This window comes from Lepisosteus platostomus, chromosome 4 (genome assembly GCF_059453375.1).
Source record: "Lepisosteus platostomus isolate fLepPlt1 chromosome 4, fLepPlt1.hap1, whole genome shotgun sequence".
Taxonomy (NCBI): Eukaryota; Metazoa; Chordata; class Actinopteri; order Semionotiformes; family Lepisosteidae; genus Lepisosteus; species Lepisosteus platostomus.
In genome coordinates, this window is record NC_142614.1 from 14,146,604 (window position 1) to 14,171,631 (window position 25,028).

Here is a 25,028-nt window from a genome sequence, read left to right on the forward strand (position 1 = left end):
TAGATTTACACTAAAGTCCATTTTATATTCACAAGGTCGATTCACTTTAAAACCAGATGTCTAACTATGACATTAGCGGTGTATGGGTCGAGTGTACTAGGCTTGCAGTGGCTGGGTTGTCTTAACAGAAGAGGTGACTCCATTGGGACAGTGAAGCACAAGCACAGTTTGCAAGACCCTGCATCTTGTGATCTCCTCATTTGCAACCATGAGTTTCATAGCTCGCATGATTTGTTTTATTGCTGCCGATACTCATTTCTTATTGGACATTTTCACACCGTAGCTCTGTGGGAACGTCAGATCTTGATCCCCGTTTCAAGGTTTATACTTTGCAATCAGATCCTTACAGTCAAATCTTGTATTCTGTGTCCTAGGACTGCGAAACACATATAGTCTTGTTGCTCATACTGTATATACCAGTACAGTGGATGTTGATAATGATAGCTTAAGGAATACATTGTTTCAAATAAGAAATTACTTTCAATAAATAAATATTTTCCATGAAGCTGAAAAAGCTGGATTAATGTATAGAACAGCTGAAACACAATCTAGTTTCGCCTCACCGATCTAAAAACCATTAGATCCCATCACTACAAAAACAAAGAATAAAAGGAAACATATTTACTTAAGTTGAAATTAATTTACATTTTCTTTAAATTTATTTAAAGAAAAAAAGAAAATATATTTACTAAATTCACTGTGAGAAACGGAATATTAATATTTGTAATGACAAATTATGATTTTGTACATAGCTCTACATTTTAAAGCTTACAGTTGTAAAAGGAAAGAAACACATGAAAAATGTAGAGAATTAGAGCCCCACCTCAAAAGACAACAACAACAACAACAACAACAACAACAAAACTCTTGCTGCTGTTAGCACAGCTCTGATCATCTTAAATTCATTGCTGTGGCAACAGCTGTGGGAATTCACCTCCCCAATTCCAAGCATTAAGGCTGTCCACTTGTCAGCACACACAACAGTAATGGATACACACAGAACACATGATGTGTTATATTTAGAATATCAGAAAACCTTTGATAAAAGTTCCTAATAAAACAATCAATTTAATGTATGTGTTTGTGGTGAGAACAGGTTAATGCATAGGCATTACAGACATGGTATGAATCCTCATATTGAGGTAAAGTAATTAGTGGAGTACCACAGAGATCTGTATTTAGAACACTGCCCAATTTATATCAATGACATTCAACTATAAGGTTGAACTAACTATCCACTATAAGGTGGAAAAAAGAGCATGAAGCAGGTACTTTTAAAAAGACAGTCCTCTCTCTCCCTCACATTGGAAGATGACTTTACAGCCAAAACATCTTTCTTTCTACTTTTCAATGTGGAACTAACCTACTGTACTTGTTCCTTTGTCAGTGCATGTTGATGCAGTGAATTTTGAACCAGAAAACACAAGTGGAAAGTACAGGGAAGTGCATTTAAAACTGTGAACAAGAGGCACTTCTTTACACAAAGGGTTGAGGGAGTCTGAATTATGTTACCCAGCCATGTTCTCAGAGTAGGTTCTGGCTTCTTTCAGGAAATACAGTAGCTGGATAAGATTCTCAGATCCTTTTGCTACTAATTACCAAATGAGCGAAGATCTCAAACACATGCATTGCTGCCATCAGATGAAGTGCTCTTCTTGCCTTTTAAATGTTGATTGAAAGCATAACTGTGAATTTAGACTAATAAATTAAGAATTAAATTGATTTAGAATTAAATAAATTAAGAATTAATTCAGTTGATGCAATTCTAAACTTAAACTAGCAATACAACTTGCTGTATCACTTGGTCTGCCAGACATATGGTTTCCTCAAAGTGGAAAATTCACACAACAGTTTAATTTGTAAGATATATTGTAACTCTGTTAATAAAATCTGGAAGAAAATAAATAACTACAAAAAAGTGTAATATTCATTTTTAACTTTTAAATAATATATTTCAGCTTTGGTATAATCTTCACGAGATTTAGTATTTATTTATATACAGTATATTGCTGTTTGTGTATTTCAAATTCAAGCTAGTCAAAATAAACTTGATCCAGTACAATAACATGCCTGCAGAATTTTACCTTTTTTCCCTTTTATATTAAAAGTAACATTGGATGGTGATTGATTAAATCCTTTTTTAATTGTGTTTAACTGCAGGTTTATTCTCATGGTCTATACTCATGACTACATGTGAGTTTAATATGCCTGTATCGAAGAAAAGCACTGAGGGCCAGAAAAATACTACCTCAACTGTGTATCCTGGAGGGCTAGTGTGTCTGTGGGTTTTCATTAATTTACTTAATGACATATACAGTATTGGTGTTTATTGGCCTAATTGTTCAACCTTAACAGCTTCACCCAGCTATTCAGGAGCTGCCATTTTGAAGAAACCAATAAAACCATCAAAGATAAGGATTGGACAGCCCTCACTTAACCAGCCACTAGGTGGCAATAATACCCACATAAACAAGGACCACAAGCCTGCAATGAAACAATTTTGGGCTACACAAACCAAGGACTAACACTGATTAAGAAATAAAAGCAATTAAATATCAAGGTTAAAGGGAGATTAAAAATCAATTATGAAAAGCAATAAATGACAAGTTAATTAGAAAAAGCTTTTTTAATTCAGTGTCAATATGTAGATTTCATTAAATGAAATGGTTATCCTATTTTTAGTGTTGAGAGTCATTAGTGAAGTCTGTTATTAATTACTATACAGTACCTACCACATTAAGAGTAAAAGCGCTTAATACTAAACAAATTATCTGTAATATTGGATTATCTGACAGATATATATAGCACAAGTCTGAGCACTTCTGGCAGAATATCAATAACTTGCACGAACCCTCATCACTGACAGCAAATCATGTTTACAAAATTTCATGAAAATGTATATACTGAGGTGAAGTCAGGTGTTCATTGACATTTAAAAAAAAGTGTCTAAAAATTATGTGAAACCCACGAAGAACAGATAAAAGAATATATTAAAACATAGGCCTCTTAGTCTAATACACAATCTATTAGCGGTTTACCCAGGTTCCTAACGGCAGCAGATTCCAGTGTAAGCCTGAGAAGATTATGAGACTTCAGAATGAGTTACCCATTTTATTGATTTACTTATTAAACATATTTATAATTAAAAATGCATTATGGTCCGTTTGACAGTGATTTCATCAGGCCAGATAATTCTGTTATGGGAAGCTCAGTTATTCCGTTTACTCCCCAGTTTCTCTACTTTATTTTGGTTCTATTGCTTTTTTCTGTAACCACTGAATGTTAACCCTGTCATGTGTATAAAGATGCATTATTCAGTCAGTGAAAATACTCAGAAATTCAGTTTGGTAAAAAGTGCTTCAGTTATGGCATTACCAAATCAGAAAATACTATTACACTTCTGAAGAAACAATAAAATTGACTCTTTTCTTCTAGCTTTGTCACAGAAACTGTAAAATGATTAAATTAAAGGGTTTTCCTAATCAGGTCAAAACACATGGTTAAAAAGGTAAAAATAAATGATGAAAGTAAGAAGTGAGTGAATAAGGAAATGGCAAAGCAGTTAACAAAAAATGAAAATAAGACACAATCAGCTGTGAAATGAATCGTTTCAAACACAGTTTTTGAAAAGGAACTGACGCTGTAACAAACATGTCCCACACATGCAGCACCTGCTATCAGGCGTCCATTTTGTGTGTTCAGTATTGACTGGAGACTATGCTGACAAGTCCAGTATGTAGAGATACAACCGATCAATAAAGCAGCTGGGCCTGCAGGATGGATCGGCAATCAGGGCTCTGGGCTCTGAACAGCAGAACTGTGGGTTCAAACCAGAAGGGGATGAGATAATGGCGTACCCTTGAGTTTTACTTTACCTAGAATGCTCCAGCAAAATACTGCTGTATAAAGTGGTATCCACATTTGGATGTTGAAATATGGACAGTTATAAGCCGCAGCATTATCATAACAATACCTTTTAACGTACAAACAATAAATCATCGACTTCACATCTAACCACCCTTGACATTGTTCTTATCTGCAGAAACTCGTTGGTTTACTGCTGCAAACCTTGCAAATGGGCTTATCAGAAAGTCAGGGTTCATTTACTACTTCTTAAGATTCAGGTTAACCCACTGACTTTGCAGCTAAAGAACAAAAGCCCCAGTTTCTTGACAGCTCCAGCATCTCAGATTAAATGTTTAATTAAAATGAGGCAAGGCAAAATGTACCTCAAAAGTCGTGTGTTTCATTATCTACCAATAAACTTCTAGATAAGAGGCAATTCCATTATTCCCTTTGTCTGAATGCTAAAAGAAGTCAACCTGTTCCTTATAAATTAAAACATGCAGTCTCTGAGTGCTCCTTGTCTCCTTGGAAACTGGCAAATTTCCCTATGTCATCTACTTCTGCTTCATTATGAAAGATGTTTAATCATCGGTAAACATGGCTGGGAATGTACTTAAGAGCAAATCTCAATCAGCCGGCCACAAGTAAACAATGAGAGCCAAATATCAAGCCTAAAGAAACTTACTTTGCTACAGTAATAAAATGAATTCCTGGTATGATGGCAGGAGAGATATCTCCGTGTTTTAAATTTGCTTTGTGCCTTCTGAATAGTGCTGATATCCTTCAGCAGAACATAGCCTGAAGCATGCATCACAATGGGAGCGTATAGTATTCATGAAGGCATTTTCGATACAAAAAGGTAGGTAAAAAAGCAGATGATATACTGTCAATAGATAGTACACAATCGAATGATTTCAATTTTAGAATGAAAAGTATTGTGTAAACATTTTAGAGTAACGTTTCTAATCAAAACCCAATGCAGCTGTGAAAAGGGAGATAATTCTGGGGTCTGCCATGAAATCACAGACTACTGAAAATAGTCAGGCGATCCCCCTCATTGTAAGGCAAACTGATAAACAGGTGGTTGTTGTGTTCAAGACATTCGTTCAACAAGTGTCTTCACTCCAGCAGTGCCATTCTCATAGCCTTGTTTGAGAAAGAGGAGACTGTTGAATAGTTCCTTATGTAAAGAGTCTGTATAGCTTCCCTCCTACATGATTTCTGACAGCTTAGGGCAAAGGCAAGGGCAAGGGCAAAGAGAACTTGAATCAACAATTTCTTTCAGTTAATTTTGTAGAATAAGCATTTTCAAAATTTTGCCAATATACTGTATATTTGTGTATTCTTTCTATGAAGTTTAAGTCAGTTTTTATTTCTCACTACACTATAATTTGTAAAGTAAATGTAATATCTTGCGATTTTGTAACCTATGCTCTAATAAAAATAAAAATAAATGAAATTTCCCATTCCCCTTTAACTGGAAGATTACACTTGCAAACTGCATATTGCACATTATTCTGCTAGAATGGCTCAGATTTCAGACTACGAGCCCATAGTTGAAAATCAATTTTCAAGACACTGTGATTTGTGAATTTTATTGACTCTGCAATAGCTGGAAGTAAAAGCTCCAGAATGGAATTCACACTCAAGGTCTGCTGATCTGAAGTTCCACAGAGATGGAGTCCTCTTAGAACAGCACTAGGCAAGACTCTAACACATCAACACGTCATTTTGAAATGTTATCCTTACTGTATAATTGACATTGAAAACTTTTTGATTTGTTTTCAACTCAAAAACCTCTTTTCTTTTTATTGGTACGTCAAGAACCCCTGCAGAAGATCTGTTGTGAGCATTAGGACATTATACTGTAGTTCTGTGCAAGGCTGTCAGGTGTCATGGAAAAAATACTTCCAGTCCCAGCCAGGTATACCTTATTCAGGTCACACCAGAGCCCTGGGATATAGAAGCGGTGATTTACACTACAATGTCTGTCTTCAAGTCACTTTCAAGTGTCTTCACTTTTGTCTGCCAACAATAATGGAATATTGACTTCGGTAACAATACATTCTTACCTTTATATACACCTATACCTAAACGTATATACCTATACCTTTCCAGAAAACTTCATGAATAGATTTTTATACAGTATGAGTTACAATTTCTACATTTTTTCAGCTTATATATAATATGTGCGGATGATGAGAAAATTTTCTAATGGCTCAAGCTCAGGACATAGCAGCTATATGGCTGCTATCAGTGCTAACAGTCTATTGATCCTAGAAACTCTTAGAACCTGATTAAATATGACATAAATACTGCTTTTAAAATCAACAGTGAAATTCTCACAATAAATAATGAATTCTTGCTCTGGGTCTAGCTGCTGTGAGAGCAGTGTCTCGCTCAGATAATCCCAGCATGTTTGGGAATGCAGCCAGTCAGATGCACAGCAAAGCATAGCTTTAGAAACATGATTCTTTAATATGTATTACTTAGAGTGCTTCTTACTGGTGTTTCAAAGAATCACAAGGCTTTTAGGAAGTTGTTTTTCATCACTCATTTCTGGTTTACATCTATTACCCTATCTCAGGTGCCCTGAAAGTGTGTATAAACCCCTTTTTGTGTCAGCAGTGAGTTCTTATTTCTTGAAATCTAACCTTTTTAAAAATATTCTTTGTCCTCCAGAAAATATTTCTTTACAAGGCTCTTAATTTAGGTCCACCGACCTAAATGTCACTTTGTGTGGGCTTTTTATCTTCTTTCCAAAGTACACTTGTGGAACTATTTATTAATTACTACTATCACCTGATTGATTTGTAAGTGACAAAAAAGCAGCAGGATTATAATTTCAAAGGCTTCACAGAAAAATACATGAAATGAGTTTTGCATCCTCAGAGTGTTGAAGTATTTAGATGGTAATAAACAGCTGCATTACATACAGTGTACTGTTATTATTAATAATAACAGTACACTGTTAATTAATTATTATTAATGCTAATGATTCATGGTTGTATCCGCCAGCACCCCAGTCATATGCATTAAGGATCAGTACCAGCACTCACACTGTATTTCCTTGGCAAGGGTTTGAAGCTCAGCAAAAGGCCTGGCAGCTGATTGTTTGTAAAGGGCTCTGCCCTGATCAAAGAAAAAACAGCCATTGGTCTGTCATGTTGTAAATTTGAGTACGTCACTCCAGTTACATGAATCTCATGTTCATTTCCTAAAAATGATCCTAATGTTTTCCAAAGCGATCTAATTGACCTGTAAGACAATGGCAATTCATCCACAGTTCTTTGCAAATCCCGAGATCCTGAAACGAATAAACGATGAGTGATTTGAACAGCCTAATTTAACAAAAAGGTCTCTGAGCAAAGTGTTCAATACTTTAAACAGGGAAAAAAAAGTATCGTGTCCTGATGAAGAGACCATGTGTGAAAGTGCTCAATCACTAGTATCTATGGATTAGTTTTGGGGATGTGTTGACCCAACAGCGCATAAGCAAAGGCTGAAGATGAATAGATATTTTTAGGTCCTTGGACAATATCTAGTGGGCAAAAAACATCAAAACTGGTTTTGCACAAGAAAAAAATGAAGTGGTTTTCTAACTTTTATGAAACATTGTATCATTACAGTACAAAATAATATTGTGCACTTTTTGGAAGCTGAGTGTCATTGTACTTTTAATTGTTTGCCTTGATTGCAATTAGCTGTGCTTTAATGAAAGGGTTTCTAAATTTGTTTTGGTGTAAAATTATTAAATAGATGTTTGTGTTATAGTTATTACATTTACTGGTAGTTTTCTGTGCTTCTGAGAGAGTGAAAACAGGTCATGACCAGCACAGAATTTGTGTGTGAAAAGATTCTGCCTAATTATTGTACAACACTGTCTGTCTTTTTTCCCATTACTGAGCACAAAACTTTTGTATCTTAAATTATAATGGTGGTTTTGTTTTGCTAGCTATTTTAAAATTGATTTGAACATAATTAAATAATTTCACAATGTAATTCCATCTTGAAAATCATGTTGTGAGCAGAGAAGTATTCAGACTGATTGCAATCACAAGCTAACAGACTGATCAATATTTTGCTGTTTCTCTTCTTCCACAGACTCATTTAAGATGTTTTGATGAACTTTTCTGACCTGCAGCTTAAGCAGCTCAAGCTTTTATTTATGTTTTTTTTAAATAACTACCAGCAGGAAAGTCTTTTGAGGAGCCAAGGCTGATCCAGAGCTCCCACCAAAGACTATAAGAGCACTTTAAACTTTTTGTGTTCGTTTGTGGGAGCAATGAAGAAAGATTATTTTTACATCAGACTGCTTTCTCTTGAGTGTCAAACCCAGTATTTCAGTTTATTCAGATAAACTGTATAATTTGTACTCTATATACATGCATATTGATTATCTGAATTTTGATGAATATCATTAATTTTATGATTTTGAAAAGGCAAGTTAAAGAATATTTTCTTTTCATACTTTCAGTACTCTGAACACTTTCATGGGCTAAGAATTTACAAAGAGGTAGACCGGGATCTTCAGCCCACCAGAGCTCCCTCAGAATATAAAATAAAGTCCAACATAATCTATTTGCAAGTAACGATTTTGAATTAATGATTCTTCATTTAAAAAAGCAGACAAACAGCATAACATTATTCCTGTCGTTGGAGTTATATTTGAAACAACTGCTGGAAATTGTCTTATTTATCCCACTGAAGACCCTGAAGGAATTAACTGATGTTAGTCTTCAGGGTTTGCTGACTACAGCATTTCTCCACTCCACTGCAACGGTTCCAGTGTTTAATCCAAACAGCAATTCAGTCGTTCTTATCGGCTGCACACTTCACTTTAATTACTGACATGTTCTGGAATCTGCTACAATTTCAGACCTGTAGACTAGGTTTGGTTGACAGTGGTGTGGCCAAGAGAGTGTACCTGTGCCTCTTTTTCTTGCAATGTCACTTCCTGAAACTTTGTATATTCTTATATGCAGTAAGGAGTGAGAAGATATTCACAATTCCCTGTGCTTAGCTACCTCAGGCTATCAAAAGTCTGAAGAGGTGAAAAAAATAACATTACACAGTATGTTCCCAGAGAATGGGAGAGGTAAGAGCATGAACTGTAAGACTGTAAATGAGTGTAAAAACAAAGTTTCAAATTGCTGCCTATACTCTAGATTGGCATGGATAACCTTATAACAAAATCCATTTAAAATATTTTAACACTGTGAATTGAAATAGAACTTTAAATGCATAAAATGTTCATCTACATTTTGAATTTTCTGATATACAGGTACGAGACTGTGGGAAATACCGTATAGTGTAATACCTACATTAATTTTCATTTTATAGAGTTCTCCTGCTTCTTTATGCCATCATATAAACATATTGCATGCATATGACATGGGTTAATAGAGGTTAACAGTTAATGCATTTTTAAGATTATCCATCCACTTTCTATTCCTTCTTCCTGTAAGTCCTTCCCAGCATGTAGTGGGCACAAAGCAGGATGCACCCTGGACAGGAAGCCAGTCCATCACATAGTGACTTAAGATTTAAACAATCACTGTTTTTTTTTAACCTGAAAAGCCTATTAATTGAAAAGCCCATTTAAAAATTATGAACCATAAAACAGATGCATCAGATTTAATTATTGGAGGGTTCAGTCTCCTCTGGTTTTTGATTCAACCCAGACAATGTAATTACTTGCTTAGACATCTATGGGATTTTTCTATGGGTTTTTTGTAGTTGTTTACTATAAGAACTCACTTCATTAAAGAACTGGTTAAAAACAGATATGCAGCCAATTAATCAAATAAGCCCTTGCTCTTAAATATCACAACAATGATATGAATCAGGCAGTCTCACTTCCAGTCTTGGAAATCCAAAGGAGCTTCTCATTTGTTTTCTTAATTACTTAATTGATTTAATTATTGGCATAATTGGTCTGCATTAGTACCAGTACCTAATACTGCAAACACACTTTGCAGTACCTAAGCTTACAAGTTTAGTTTTAGGTACATAATGCAACGTTTTGTGAAAATGTCATAGTTAAAAGAAACCAGTTGCATCTGTAAAAAATTAAATATTCACAGATAGCAAGGATCTTATATTGTGAGGGAAAAAGTATAAAGTCTGAAGTATAAAATTAAAGAAATGGATCATCCACACATTTTTCTGACTAATTTGTTAAATGAGTTCTAATTAAATATTCCTTGTTGTTATTCCTTATAATTTACTTCATCATCTGCTGTGCAGATAAAGGAAAGTGAATTTCAAACCATTCCAAAATGCCATATAATTGCAAATTACTCAGCTGTTATAGTTTGGACAAAATCATCCCTTTTCAACAGAGCACAAATGAATATACGTTTTTCTCAATCAGTGCAGCACGCCAAGAAATGCTGCCAGGTTCCTTCTGAAAATTAACATCAAAAGTACCATTACTGTTGTTACTGTTGTTCTCACATTGAACAGACTTTTATTCTTTGAAGAATCCGAAAGACATTATTGTACGATTATTGTTGCCTGTTAGAAAGGTGATGGCTGGCTGAGTAAGGAAGCTTTTTAATACAGCACACTGAAACAGTTTTTCCACAGAATTTCATAAACTATCCAAAATAAGGAAAAAATTGTTCAAATGAAGAAGATTTGCATTCTTAATGTACTACATGGAAATCTAAAGATGTCATTTAGTTTATTTAGTCTTTTGAACAGCAGTTCAAGTTATCTTTTAATTCAACACCTATTCTGAAACTGATATTTCAGAATAATTATTTCCTATGTGTTGTTATTCGCTCATTTTGGTTATTCACTCATGATGGACAGAAGAATCATTGAATGCCCCAGTCTCTACATGAACTGAGGACTGCTCTAGCAACATACATTTGATAAGGCACCCCTGTTCAATGAGTCATGTTTTTGTTTTCAAAAATATTGTACTTCAGAAATCACTTTTCAGATAACTTCTAATATGCAACTATTCAGAATTATTCTTCTTGCTAATTTTAATTTTTTCTTCTAATGCCTCCAACCCTATTGCCATTCTAACTAATGCTTCCAATGATGACAAAGAGGGAGCTGCTGTACTTTTGTATGTGCAGTATGTGTTGTATGTACTGTATGTTGTATACTGGGATTAACTCCCACCCAGTTCAACAAGGCTGGGTAGTCTGATCTGTACCCCTAAAAAATGTTGAACAAAAAGGGTAAAGAAATGACTCTAGTTATTGGTTTTAAAGACACTTTCCCACATTTTTCACTTGTTAAAATGTGTTTTAAAGATTTGAACTTCTGCTCTCCATTAAATTGCACCAGATCAGTTATTGATTACAGTACCTGCTAATTAAACTAGAGGCGAGTGGGACTGAGGCATTTTCTCTCTATAATGGGATAATCTTCTATTTGCAGTCCTCATTTAATCAAGGGTGGACAGGGAGGGAGGGTTCAATCCCTTCATTAATCTCCTGCTCTGAATGTCACAGAACAGACATTGAGAGATGTGTGTAATGCAGAATGATTATTTGACAGCCCCAGAACAATTTCTGGACACCAGGGGTTTGCATCGGGCTCACTGAAAAATGAGCAGGATGCCTAAAGGCCTGCAGTTTAACACTGAAAGTTGAACTTCTCTTTAGTTTCTCCCTTAAAGGGGAACTGCAATGCTATTTTTATATTTCAGGACTAGAAAGAATAGGCATTGATGAGTGCATTTCAAACCACAATGATAGTAAAATGTACACAGTAAAACCAATTTACATCACAAAATAGACATTTACAGGTATATTCCGTGCCATATTCAGAGATTCAGTACAAGGCAACAAAATCGCTGGTGACGTAAAACAGCCTTTGCTTTTTTTTAAACTTTAATTACTTCAAGTATTACTTCAGTTTAAGGTTGTTGCATAATGTTGCTGAGCCCAAGTTGACATTTTGTAACTTCAGGGGCACCAGTGGCGGGAATGGGGAATTTAGGTCTTGAGTGATGTGCACTGGGCTGCCATGCTTTTATTTACCTACAGCACCAACATCCCTGTGGAAAGTTCTCTGGATTTGTTTAAAAAGTAACAGTTGTACGTTACCCTCCTGATGCCCTCCTTGGACTCCTCCACATTGTTCTCGGCCCCCCCAGTCCGGTTGATCATTTTCCACATCTGAGAGTACATGGTGTCCCTTTCGAAGGGGTTCATGCCCTTGGTGCGCACTTGGTCGTACACGGCCGAGTCCAGCACTGTGCCATAGGGGATATCAGTCTGCTTAGACAGGTCCTGGAGAGACCTGCATCAGGAGGAACACAAAGACAGAGAGGTCACACTCTCATTACAAAGCCACATTGCCTATTTCAGGTTTTAATGCATTACAGGGCCTAGTAAAAGTCACAACCATCTCTAGGAACAGTACCAGGTACCAGTTATTTCATGACTATAGTATATTCTTTGGCAAATGTGCACAAAGACATAAGGAATTAAAATACAATTTCCACATTGGGAGTACAGACTACCATGCAGGGCCGTTTATTGCCTCCCATGCACATCTTTTGCAAAAGTTGCATTATGCGGAAACCACTTTGCTGTAATGCTTTTTGTGCTTTCTTTAATGCTGTAAGCTAAAAGAGAGACTTCAGAGTAGTGCTGTAGCACTACTGGAGCAGTGTGCCACACATCAGAAAATATCACCTCCTGCCAATATCAAACACATGTTATTTACATTTTGAGATGGCACAGAAGTATAAAGAAACAGACATAAATGCATTTTTGCAGAGTTTTAAAGATTTTTAATTGTTATTCTGCTTTCCCAACGCACAGTACTAAAACAATATTAACAGGAGAACAAGGCAGGTTTAAAAAATGTCATTATCCATCACTGTTTTTCTAGAAATAAATACTATTGCACACTGCATCTCATGAAGATGCTGGATCATTATGCTGTATGCTGTATCATTATGAAGCCTGCCAACATAATGGTTTCAGTACAGGGTTAAATTGATGTTTGGACTCAATCTTGGCTTACTGTAGGTGTTAGACTACATCACAGAACTTTTTTAACCTTTTCCATTAGAATACATTAATGATCTATCATCAAATGAAAAAAACCCCACAATTAAATAATTTACTAAATTTCATGTGGTGAAAATGTTTTAACTAGGATGTAGTCTCACCTTGTATATTGTGCTATTTGGTTTCTACAACCCATAGCAAGAACATGCATCTTGTTTACTGAAGCCCACAATTCCTAAGAAGGTTTACAAACAAAAGCTCTTAATATCAGTGTATATTAAATTGCCTGGAAAACAACTGCACTGAAAACATCATGTCTGTTTGGTTGAACAGTGGCATAGCCAAGCTGACTTGGAAGAACGTTGACATCCTCTGTCAGAGAAACGACTGCAGCTCAGCACTTTAAGGTCTAAGTTCTAAGGTCTTAAGGTCTTAATGACTCCTGTGTACCCCCTTGTGGTGAAGGAGAGAAAGATTACAGACCTCCTTGTTTATCACACTGAACACTGTTTGGCAGGTGTAAAGTCTATCTGATGCTGTTTCAAAAAATTCATGTTTACCTCACCCATCTCAGCAGATTTAGAAACTTATTTACAGATATTTCTTTTTTGTGTCCAGGCAACTGGAGGCAGTTGATCAGGCAATTGTACTGAAGTCATCATTGTCTGGTTTTCAAAATACTTCAATTCAGGACTTGAAAATTTTCTTTAACATTTCTTAGGCTTTATCCCAAATCCACAAAGCAGGTTTGTAAAAAATATGCCTTTTATTGAAATCTATCAAATGCACAGTACCATATCCTGACTAAACGAGAGCAAGATATTTGCAGATTCTAATGTTTCGTACAAGATATCAAAGCCTTACAAATGACAAAATTCAAATGTGAGATTAAATCAGGAATTCCAATATGTATAACATCCTGAAATCATATTAATAGGAGTGCTACAGGTATTTCATCTAATACCCAACCTAAATCAAATCAGTTTAAAATTATAAACAGAATTCAACATTCTCCTATCACATTATTAAATGTGGATTGAAACAGGACACTCGTTGCTGGAGGTGCATTTGCAATGATAGAAGAATGTTACACTCTATGATCGGAGTTGCTGTAACTTAAGTCAGTACTGTGAAACATCTCTTGGGATCCTGTACTTGCAATTTGAGGAGATTTACCAGCACTCTATTTTAGTTATAAAAAAATCCTAAATGCAACTCTTACAGTACTTCTATACTGACTTTCAAGGAAGCTGGTGTACGCCCCAGTTTGGGAACTATGGAAAAATACAGTTTTGGACATTATTAACCTGAAACTATTGAGCAAGCTCAGAGTTTCATATGAAACAAATTTTCATATCATATTACAAAAGCATACGTGAAACATCACAATTTTTACCAAACCCAACTTTGCTTAGAGCAAAAGAGCAGTTTCTGAGATTTAACCAGATCGGGATAAGAGATAATGCTTCTGTCAGGAACATCAAGAATTGTTTTAATGCAGCATGACTGCATTAAAAATTAAATAATATTTCTCAAGAAGGGGCTACTTTAATTCTGATGCAATCAAAATATGGGTTGTGAACAATCATCTACAATTACAATGACAAAACACAGAGAAAGATATACAGTATAAAAAAGGAGGACAGACACAGCAGACATTTCCCAACACAAAAAAGATTCTTCCAACTCCCTTGTTTGTCTTTGTTTACTAGACACGCAGGAAAATTTAAAAAGCCTTTTTTCTGGCATGAAAGCAGTCAACCAGCCTTTTCAGTTCTTTTGATGGCACAAAACCACCTGCTGTTGTTTTGGAAGTGAAGGCTTCACATGTGCAGCCCTTCTTCTTTCCTTGGCATCTGCTCCGTTCTAACAGACATGCACATTGTAAGAAACAGGACTGATGGTAAGCTGTATTTTGCAAAAAAACTACTGTGCAAAAATCGCAAACTAATAAAACCTACATTTAAAAACACCAAGAAAAAAAAAACTTGATTAAAACTATTGTTTTACTCTCTAAAATACTTGTACATGACAAACAGCTGTTTCATGGTAAAGAAGTAACGAATATGAAAAATCACAGAACCTATGCACTCTAATGCTCGTTGGGGCTCATGTGTTTTATGTGTGTGTGAAGAACACCACATGCAAGTGGGAGCAGAGCCAAAGCAGAAGGTTGGCTATTCATGCCCAGCACTGGATAGTAGGATGGTAGCACAGTCCTTTCATTTGCAAAAATGCAGGATATTGTTACAGCTTAGACAGGTGACAGGTGCAACATGAGTCATCTCTGGTACAAGGCCAAAGGGGAATATGTTCTGAAGAGCACTTTTCTGAAATCATAATAATCACACATTTTTATTTAGAAACACTTTTCAAAAGGCACAATGTGCTGTACTGTACTTCACGTCCAAGCACTCATAACTACGCCAGTATGTGATGAATAATAATAATATAGTTCAGATATGATGATGAGTGAGCCAGAATGAAGCACTCTAATAATAGCAATAAGTGATGCAGGTCCCTGGGTGACACATCATTTCTTTGTTCTATAGGATGCAGTAGGCAGTCTGAATGAGCAAAGCAGCTGTCTTTTAAACGGGACACGAACACCTAAACCTAACTATTCATGAGGCATCATAACTTCATTGCAATGATGATACACACAGGAATACCATCTTTGTGTTTAACACTGTATTAACCTGGTGGATTATTTTTAAATTTCTGCTGAAAGATACTATTCGAAGTCCCTACCGTCTCGAACCATCCCTATAACATAGTGTGTAAAAGCTTATTCTTATGCCAACAAATGCTCTGTGCTCCTCATCCCTAGCTGTGTTTGAATTGCACAAAGACGTGTACCTATAGGAAATTATCTTTACACTCGTCTGGCACAATTAGTACTTACATTTCCATAATTATTATACTAAGCCTAGTTAAAAGAGGCTTATTTCCCCAGTGACTAGACTGCCCCCTCCAAAATCTGTTCAACATAATATTTACCTATAGTTTGATCAAAGGTGAAACTACACCCACGATCTAAAAATATTAAGGTTAAGGTTGTATAATAGTGCTCTATCAAGCATGAAGGAGCCTGGATATGAGCCATCTTGCCTTTCTCACAACAGAAACTCACACCTCGATTGAAGCATTAAACAGTAACTGAATGTGTGGAGCTGTGCAAGACAGTGTAAACACATTCTGTGTGAGGCTGTCAGAAGATTTTTTTAATTAGCTCTTTAGTTATCCAGAACAGTCTATACAGGCCCAGTATTCTGGAGGAGTTTATATGAGAATATACTGTATATAAAGGATATATAGGCTATTGAGCTCCGTCAAAAATATATTGATGCTGTAATGTCACTGTACTCACCAACAAGGGTGCAGCTACTGGAGAAGGGGTATGAATCTACTTGCTGAGTGGTGTGGGAGTGAGTACAGGGCTGTTAAAACTAGTGCAGTTCAATATCGTCAGGTATGCCTGGGTCAAAGCCAGTGATTCACAAAACAACAGTACCGAAGGCTTTCCCAAGAGTAGTTTAGCTTCCAAGCTGTGTTAAGCTGTGTTCGTAAGGCAAAAATCTGTTCAAAAGCACCAGGAAGGGAAAATCTGCAAACCAAAGGAAAGCAGGAGATTCAAAGCCTGTGTTTCCAACACTAGAGAATACGATCACTGAGACTCAAAGGGAATAAACTCGATGACAGAGCGTATAACTGCCGAAGAAACAGGAATAAATACCCGAGGGAATGAGGTAAATAATTATTTAATTGGTAGTAGATGGTTTCGATAATCTACCACCCATGGCAGTTTCAGGCCGTGTAGTGGAGTGGCCAGTGGCCTCGGGATTGGAGGCTAGAGAGCCTGCATTCCCATGGGCATTACAGTACCCAGCTCCCAAAGGGTGACCTCCATATATTTCACATATGAAGAAACCAGCACTGCACTAGAGGAGAGTGCTGGCCCCAGAGATGCGTGTTTCCCCTACTTAAAAGACATAGCTGGGTCCGCCCATGAAAATGAAGGAAATAGTGAGGGGAGCATGGAAAGTAAAAGAGAAGGTGATTGTATCTCCCAGATGGTGAAAAAAATCTTGTGTCAGCCAAAGTCAGTTTTGTTATTCGCTTTAAAATAAATACTTTGGAAATGGACAGAGAGTACTATAGAGGTTTGCTAAGGGCCCTGACCCAGTTGCTGTCCTATTTCCATTACCAGCAATAAAGGCACTGATGTTAACATTATTTGAAGATCCATAAACCTCTCAAGCAATTTTACTTTCAATTAGAAAACATCAGAGGCTACCATGCATGTAGAATTAAGAAACTGGCTAAATAAAGTCAGCAAATAGGGTTTGCTTGCTTACCCTAAGTGAACTGTGAGATTTATAAAATAACACAGTCTGTCTAATTGGAAGATTTGGGGTTCATTTTTAAAGTTTTCGAGGTTTCCTCTGAAGGATAAAAGAAGAACATCCCACCTCTTTAAAACAACAAGCCCCTGGGTTTGGAGTTTAAGGCCTAATTATTGCTGAAATGACCCCAAAAGTGTGTACACATTAAAGCTAATACATTGAAATTTATGGAAATCCTAATTAGCTGCATAGAACTAGAACCAAGCAATCTACATAGGAATTCTTAATGACATGTAATAAAAAAGTGATTCTTGTGTTAACATTTTGCTGGTAGCTGTGTGTGTACTGATGGTAGAAGTTAGATGGTCTGCAAAAGCAATTAACTAAATCACTACAATACATCCCTAAGCTGATTATTTACAATTATATTTCAAATTTATGGATGTACTTTTAAAAAAGAATAGCTCCACGAGTCTGAGTTCCAAATTAATATCAAAAAAACAATAATTTATTAATATGACCTTTTGTCAGGCAATTTCATAAAATGTTTTGATTCTCAGTGCTTTTGTTGGGTCACAAATTTAGAGGTTATTTGTAGGATAGAATAATGGAAGGCATTGAAGGAAATTAACCAGACAAGACCACACTTCCATTAATAATAAACTATTTTACATAATGACTTTAAAAGCAATCTTGTCAAAGCACTTATGTACTAAACACCTGTGACAGTGTTGCTGAGGATGCCAAATGGCTCCCTCTCACCTGTAACCTTTCCTGAGCTGCGTAATTGGATATGTGCTCACACTTGAAGACATTAACAAAGCAACAGTCAGTGTCCGCCCCAAAAGACAGTTCCTACTGTTGGTAACCTGGTTCCAAGGCCCGCCTCTGCAAAGAAGGATAGAAGCCCACTAGATGAAATGAATGTGGCTCTAACTACTACTACTGCAAACACGCTGACACAGTCCACATGAACAGCAGCACAACTGGCTGCTGGGAGTTTAGTAACACACGTGTGGTCAGTTTTGAGCCCTACAAACCTTATTCTGTGCTTAACACTTTAAATATATATTTATATATTTATATATTTAGAGTGCTTATGAAGCGAGTTGGCCTATTCAAAGAAATGGATTATGAGAATTGTGGAGCAAAAGAATTTGGCAAGGCCATTCATGTGGTCAATTGAAATAGACACTGAAAAGTTTCAACTGTAACCTGTACACTAACCTGTCCTGTAACCTCACCTTATACACGTGGTCATGTGGTGAAAAATGTGAGGTATTCTAGTGCCCCCTAGTCTATACTGCTTCCAGGAGCATGTTCCCCTATCTGTAGTGTTTTTAAATTATGTAGTACAGCTACAGTACAGCAGTCTCACTCTATGATTATATTTCTAGATTTCATAATTTATTACTTTCTGAATCTGTTTCCACTGTGCTGTTATTCTTACAAAGATTACAAAATTATTTTTTTACACATCTGGAGACATGCATTATTCCGTTGCTTTTAAATCCCAGCAGCCTCTTACACCCACAGTGCACTGAGTGAACCTTTTAAATTGCTGCAGAGGCCTGTCTAGACTGACACTGCATGATTAGACCTGCTTATCTCAGCCTGCTGGCTTTTCCTGTACGTCTGCGCACAAGACGAAGCTGAACACCCTTACAAAAGACTCATGTCCCCATTTTTATTCCCAATGGAGTTATTTGTTGTGTCCAACAAGTTTGCTCAGAAGTACAAATTTAAAATGGGCACTGATGATTCATTGGCCTTGTTTGTGTAAAGTAAGGAGAAAATAGCTTTCCATTGAAAGGAGTTGTTCTTTTCAGTTGTCATACTTACTGAATTATTTACAAAGTGATTTCTAGTTACTGCGAGAGAGGCTATCCAAAGAGATATTCTTGGGGCTTTTTCTTAGGTGATATTTATGCTTTGTAACATTTTTATTTGGGATGAAGCTATGGTTTTAGAAATGTTGATTGCAGAAAAACTAATATATGGTTAACAGTAATAATAAGGTTTGTTTACAGAGCTAAGCAAAAACTAATTGATCCTCAATTAGCTACTTATGACCAAATGAGCTTGAATGGCCTCATGTTTATATTCTTTATTATATTCTTAGCTATAATATTAATTTATTGTGATTGATTGGCTTTGAACATAGAAGCTTTTGTGAATAAGAGTATGACTGAAAGTATGAAATCACACCTGGTGCCCACACAACAAAATGCCATCCATTTCTGTCCAGTTCAAAAATTTGTAATTAGGGGAAAGTATATATAATTCCCTGTGATCCAGGCACACTGAAAATCACACAGAGAAAGTCGCATGTGAAAAACAAGTGAAAAAAGACATCAGCAATAGCTCGTGAATTAGAGCAGACACTTTGTAAAAACACACTGAATGCGAAAGCAGCGACATTTCTCGGTGCCCGTTTCATTAATGATTACTGTGTTAAATTATTGATTTGTTCTATATGTACAGCAGACCATATTTGTAACTGGATGTATATTATCATGGTGACTTCCTCGTGTCCAAGAATGAAGTGTCAAAATTGTGTGTATGTACAAACTGCTGTACAGGATTCTGATATTTTCCATTGTTCTAACTATTTCCACTTGCTTTTTCCTGATTGAAAACACCAGAGGCTTTGAGTGAATTTTTCATGTTCGGGAATATATGTATATTGCATCTCCTGATTGTGTCTAAAACAGTGTATATATATGTAATGTGTATATACTGTACTGTATGTACAGTATGTAATACACTTCCTCGTGGTGCTCTTGCTGGACTCCAGCCATCTACCAGTTACTTGTGTTGGATGGGACAAGCATCATCCTGCTGCCTTCTCACGACACATTTGTGGAAGTTGATAGCTCTGTCCTGTCCTATTGCCAGTCGCAGGTGGGATTTGGCAAAGCCTACATTCCAAATCATCCTTCCCTTGAGACAGAGTTTTTCACCATTTGGGTTTCTCGTCTTCCTGCCTTTATTTTGTCATTTTTACCATAACATTTTAATTTTCTTTCTGGAACTAACCACCCAACAGTAGCCACTACAAGTCAAAGCAGACAAGGGAAATAAACGCATCAACCTATGAGAAAGTCATGGTTGGGGCACACTGGGGGGTATGCCAGTACATCACTGGGTGATGGAGAAACAGACAATTTAGAACAGCCAATCATACCTACAGTATATTATTCTATTATACAGGCTGATTTCCCCACGGCATTCATTTCAGGCTATATGTTATGGTTTATTAGTAAAAGCATGATTGTAAAAGCATGGATATGTGCTTTAAAAATAAATGACAATCAAACAACTCCCAAATCTATGTAAGTGGCAATAGCCATTTAACACCAAGACAACAGTGCTTTATGGATAAAATGGTTCTTTAAAAGGTTATTAAAATAGTTATTAACATGTAAAGCTATTTGACTACAAACATTTATTGCCTGATCATATTTTGTTGTAAAAAATGAAATGTTAAATATTCAGGAACTATTTCACATATAGTATTTCACAGTAATACTGTCTTGAAAGGAATTACAATTAGTCTTCCATAAAGAAGAAAACATATACTTATAAATTATTTTAAAAGTCAAAGTTAAGTGAAAGTCTGGAAATTATAGTATGTCTGTACAGCACTTATATTGAGTCACAAATACTGTAGCTTAATTAGTAAAATGTATTAATCCTTGAAACCTGTCCTTACATATACAAATGGAAACTATCTAAAAATAATCCAAGGGGAATTCCTCTGCCTTGCTGCAGTAGATGAAAAGTGCCACAAATATGTGATTCCCTTTCTTTGTGAAATTGGACTTTCAGAAATATCCAGGAGTCTGATTATTATTATTACGTTTCTACAACTATCTCTATGTTTTCTGAACTGAAAAGACACATGCCTTTGCATTTTGTAGTAAAATCACTGATACACAACATTCTGCTCCCTGTAGAATCTGGAACCTCTTTGTTAAATCATAATGTCTCCCACATCAAACAACTGCACAGATGATTGTAGGGTAAAAAAGGTTTCTTTGTGACAGTTACCCACTCCTCAGTATCCACAATGAATTAATTATGTGGTGGGGGGTGATTTTATCATATGCTTTACTCCCCCAGCACAAAATATCTGCACCCGATCACTTCCTCTTTCAGGGCCATGTGAAATAATGAATGAGCAAGCCGGATCACACTGGCACCATCAGCCCAAAGACATGCTGTGTGATAGATATACACACAGGCATGTGCCTTAGGGTTTTATTACAGTAAAGATATTAAAATAAAGATTTTTCAAAATCCCAAAATATTTATACAGAGGCTTCACATATTTACAAAAGTATTTGGGGATCTTTTGAAATCTTTAGTTTGCTATTCTTACTGTTACAGTCATATTAAGAAGTAAAAGGTTACAGGTATTCCAAATCATTGGTTTTCTTCTCCCCAACATGTTCTGCAATGAGGAGTACACTATTTCTGAAGATTAGACAATTAAGCAGTGTAATTGTGTTACAGTAGCTGGATTATGCACAACACATTCAATTGTTAAATACCAAAAAAATAAAAACAGGAGCCCCATAGGCTTTCAGCATTAGATTTGAAAATCTCTCTCATTTGGCGCAGTGGTCTGCTACATCAATGTGCTCTATCTCCCTAAAGAATTAGAACCTGTATTTTATTTTCCAGCTTGAGCCCTTCACGGGCTACAGAAGGTACAGCAGCAGTCATTACTTTAGCAATTTATTTTGCTTTCAAATTTAATCTCATCCATGATAACATGGGTTTCTTGGGGTCACCGGTTTGCGTTAAAACAGTGGCTGGGCTTTACGGGAGTCAGGACCAGCTCCCGTGACACTCACTGCCCCACCCCAGGAAACACGATGTAATGGAAAGTTACTGAAGAAAAGTGTTTCATCCTAAAAATGTCATTTACGGGCAGAACTGTGTTGAAAAAGCAGCTGGATTCTGTGAACAAAGTGTGATTGTACCCAGCGAGTCAAGAGCACGGGATGTTTTAATGTGTTTATCTCTGCCCCAGCAAAAAAGGCAGATACAAAACTGCACGTAACTGTCTTCTCTCTCCTTCAAGGCTAAGACCTATAGTATAAGGACTGGAAAATTACTGTCTTGCTTGTCTTTGTATTACAAACCAACCATAATGAAGTAAACAAGTTGAGGAGTTTCACCAGCTAAGTGCATAAAATAAGGGACCTTTTCCTGTTTTACTTTGGAAATCAGCCTGCACTTGCTTCACAGACTAGTGGTTGCTGTCTTTCCCTGTTGCGCAATATGAATAAATGCTTTACTGAGTGAATGAGAACACCTTTCCTGGCTCTTCTTTGATAAAGATTCCACGACAACGACTTACTGGATGGAGCTCTCAATGCGCGTGATGGTGAGGAAGGCCGCCAGGTTCGCAGTGTATGATGAGATGACAATCAGGGCAAACAGCCACCACACTCCCATCATCATCCGCGTCGCCAAAGTGGTGTAGGGCACTTCGCCACCTGAAGGAAGACAGAAGAAGAGATCCATGTGCCGGACTGCCTGTAAGGTGTGGAAAGGGCCTGATATCAGCCTCCTAGAGAGAAAATACTCAAAATTCAATTGAACAAAATCATACCTGAACAGATGATTAATTTAAATATATACACGCAGTATTTCAATACAGTTCCACAGTAATGAAAACATCCATATTGTACATAGGGTAGTCTGACAGTGTTTTCCAGAAACAGAGCACTCCGAATGAAACACATGAAATCGGATTTTGATTCCTGGCTTCTCATTGGGATACATACAGTAGGCAGTTTGGTTCAAACCCAGACATGGGGTTTGGGCTGACTGACCGCTTTCTGGGGCATTTCAAAGCCCCAGAGCCGGCAAGGTGGAGGCAAATAACAAAATTAGTCTGTTTAAGCTATTAATGAGCTGATTCAGTTAGTCAAGAGGTTTGAAATCCAAATGTCTTCATTAGCCAAGATATTCCTCCTACATGTGCAAAATTGAATTTCATACACAGTTGTGGAATAGAAAATGTCATTTTGTCAAATATGACTAAGTAATGAACTGTGGAAGCATGACCGTGCACTCCTGAAACACTTCAACGGTAGATGTGTAAAGCTAAATCACACTGCTATTATTATAGGTGACATATTTAACTCAGCAGTAGAAAGAGTGGTTGAAAGTACAGGTTTTCAGCATACCTTTCACACATACCCACATTTCCTGACTGGAAATAATATCACAATAAATATGAATATATTTACAGAGAGAAAATAGGAGGATGTGGAAGTTTCTGTGCACCACTATGAGAAAGATGAAACAGAATTCAATGCATCATAAGAGGTGTGAATTACATACCACATCTGACAAATAATGCATTTGCTCTATTAGAGGGTTCTATCTATTGTAGGCTATTTCAAATTAGCTTCATTTTTCTTTGTGAAGCATCACATTCACATGTGTAATAAGTAACAGGCATTTTCACTCCCTTCAGCAAAAAAAACTCAATAAAACTTTCAACACCAGATGTCTTTATTGTAGGCTTCTGGATATGTGTCTTGCAATGACAGCCTTTGGGCAATATAATATTAGCATACAGCTCACATATGTGCTGCTTTGACATGTAAATAAAAATAAAACATTTTATTTCTTCAGAATTAAACTTGATAGATGTGCTTGCTTAAGGATAAAATTACATTTTAATTAACTGCACTGGGTATGTTGTCATCTTTGGATACTGTTGTAAGTTGTTTCGCGTGAAGGGCAAACTGTAATTATAGGTATTAATCACTTTGCACATACAGAGATGAAAATCCCAACATATGTAGATGATTTATCTAGGCTGGACCTCCTCTGCCTGCTCCTGTTTATTCTTGAAATTAATGTTTGCAAAACACTAGCAAATTAATATGCATTCATATGGGATCTAAGGTTTTGTTGTGTATAGATAGAATTTTGTTTTGAGCATTAAAACCCTATTTATTTTCATTTGCCAGAAAAGGGAAAGAATCTAAAGGGAAAGACAAACACAAATTAGATTATACACATTTTAGAGTAAAGATTTCATCTAGAAATCCAAATTAGATAATATAACAAATGTTTGCAAAAAATCTGATCATGTCTTTCTTTTGGAAAGATGGGAGGGTAGAAGTACTTATAGGAAAATGTGAAAATGTGTGGCTTTTATTACTCACGGAGCTGATAAATTCAGATCAATCTCTTTTTCTTCACTGTTGTCACCAAAATCAATAATTGTTCCCATAGTTTACATAGTAATGTTAGAAAATTCCAAAAACAATGAAATAGAGAAGCACCAGATGCCAAAGTTAGGTTCACGTTGATGGCCGGCTTGCTAACTAATAATACTAACTTCTAATTTCATATTACCACCAAAAACAATCAAACACTTCACAGTTTTGCATTACAGACATAGACAACACACCTCATATGGTGTGAGTTAAAATTATAAGTCATGCAACAACTAAGATACTGTGAAATAGAATAAGGAACATGTTCCAGGGTCGTATTTCAAACATCGTCAGCATCAGAAAAAGTGTGCCTTCATAGAGCACGAAATAGTGAAGTAAATATTCCTCAAAGTCAACACAGATCAGAACAAAGAGAATAACTCACGATGCAGGAGAAGGAAAACAGCTAATCCACTTCTACAAGTTGCAGAATACGACTTGTCCAGGTTAGTTCAATATGAACAAAAAGTATTACAAGCTTACCAACTTTCCCTTGTGTTTTAAGACTGGTCTTGCGTACTGGATCAAACTGTGAAGCCCAGCTCTGGGCAATCTATAAAGTCTTTCTACTTTGCTTTGCAGGGCTTTCCATGAAT

At 36.4% G+C, this 25,028-nt stretch overlaps 1 protein-coding gene across 4 annotated transcripts in view; it reads right to left on the reverse strand.

Annotated features, from left to right (window-relative positions):
* Window positions 1-25,028, reverse strand: part of grid2 (glutamate receptor, ionotropic, delta 2) — a 608,583-nt gene that overhangs the window by 115,636 nt on the left and 467,919 nt on the right. For all 4 annotated transcript variants that reach the window (XR_015935866.1, XM_088628644.1, XM_088628643.1 and 1 more), the window contains exons 12-13: window positions 22,551-22,689; window positions 11,919-12,114 (exon numbers count right to left, since the gene is read on the reverse strand). Coding sequence is in view for 3 of the 4 variants with exons in the window: in XM_088628644.1 (XP_088484770.1) it covers window positions 11,919-12,114; window positions 22,551-22,689 (335 nt within the window). In the remaining variant the exon portion in view is untranslated. The remainder of the gene's footprint in view (window positions 1-11,918; window positions 12,115-22,550; window positions 22,690-25,028) is intronic.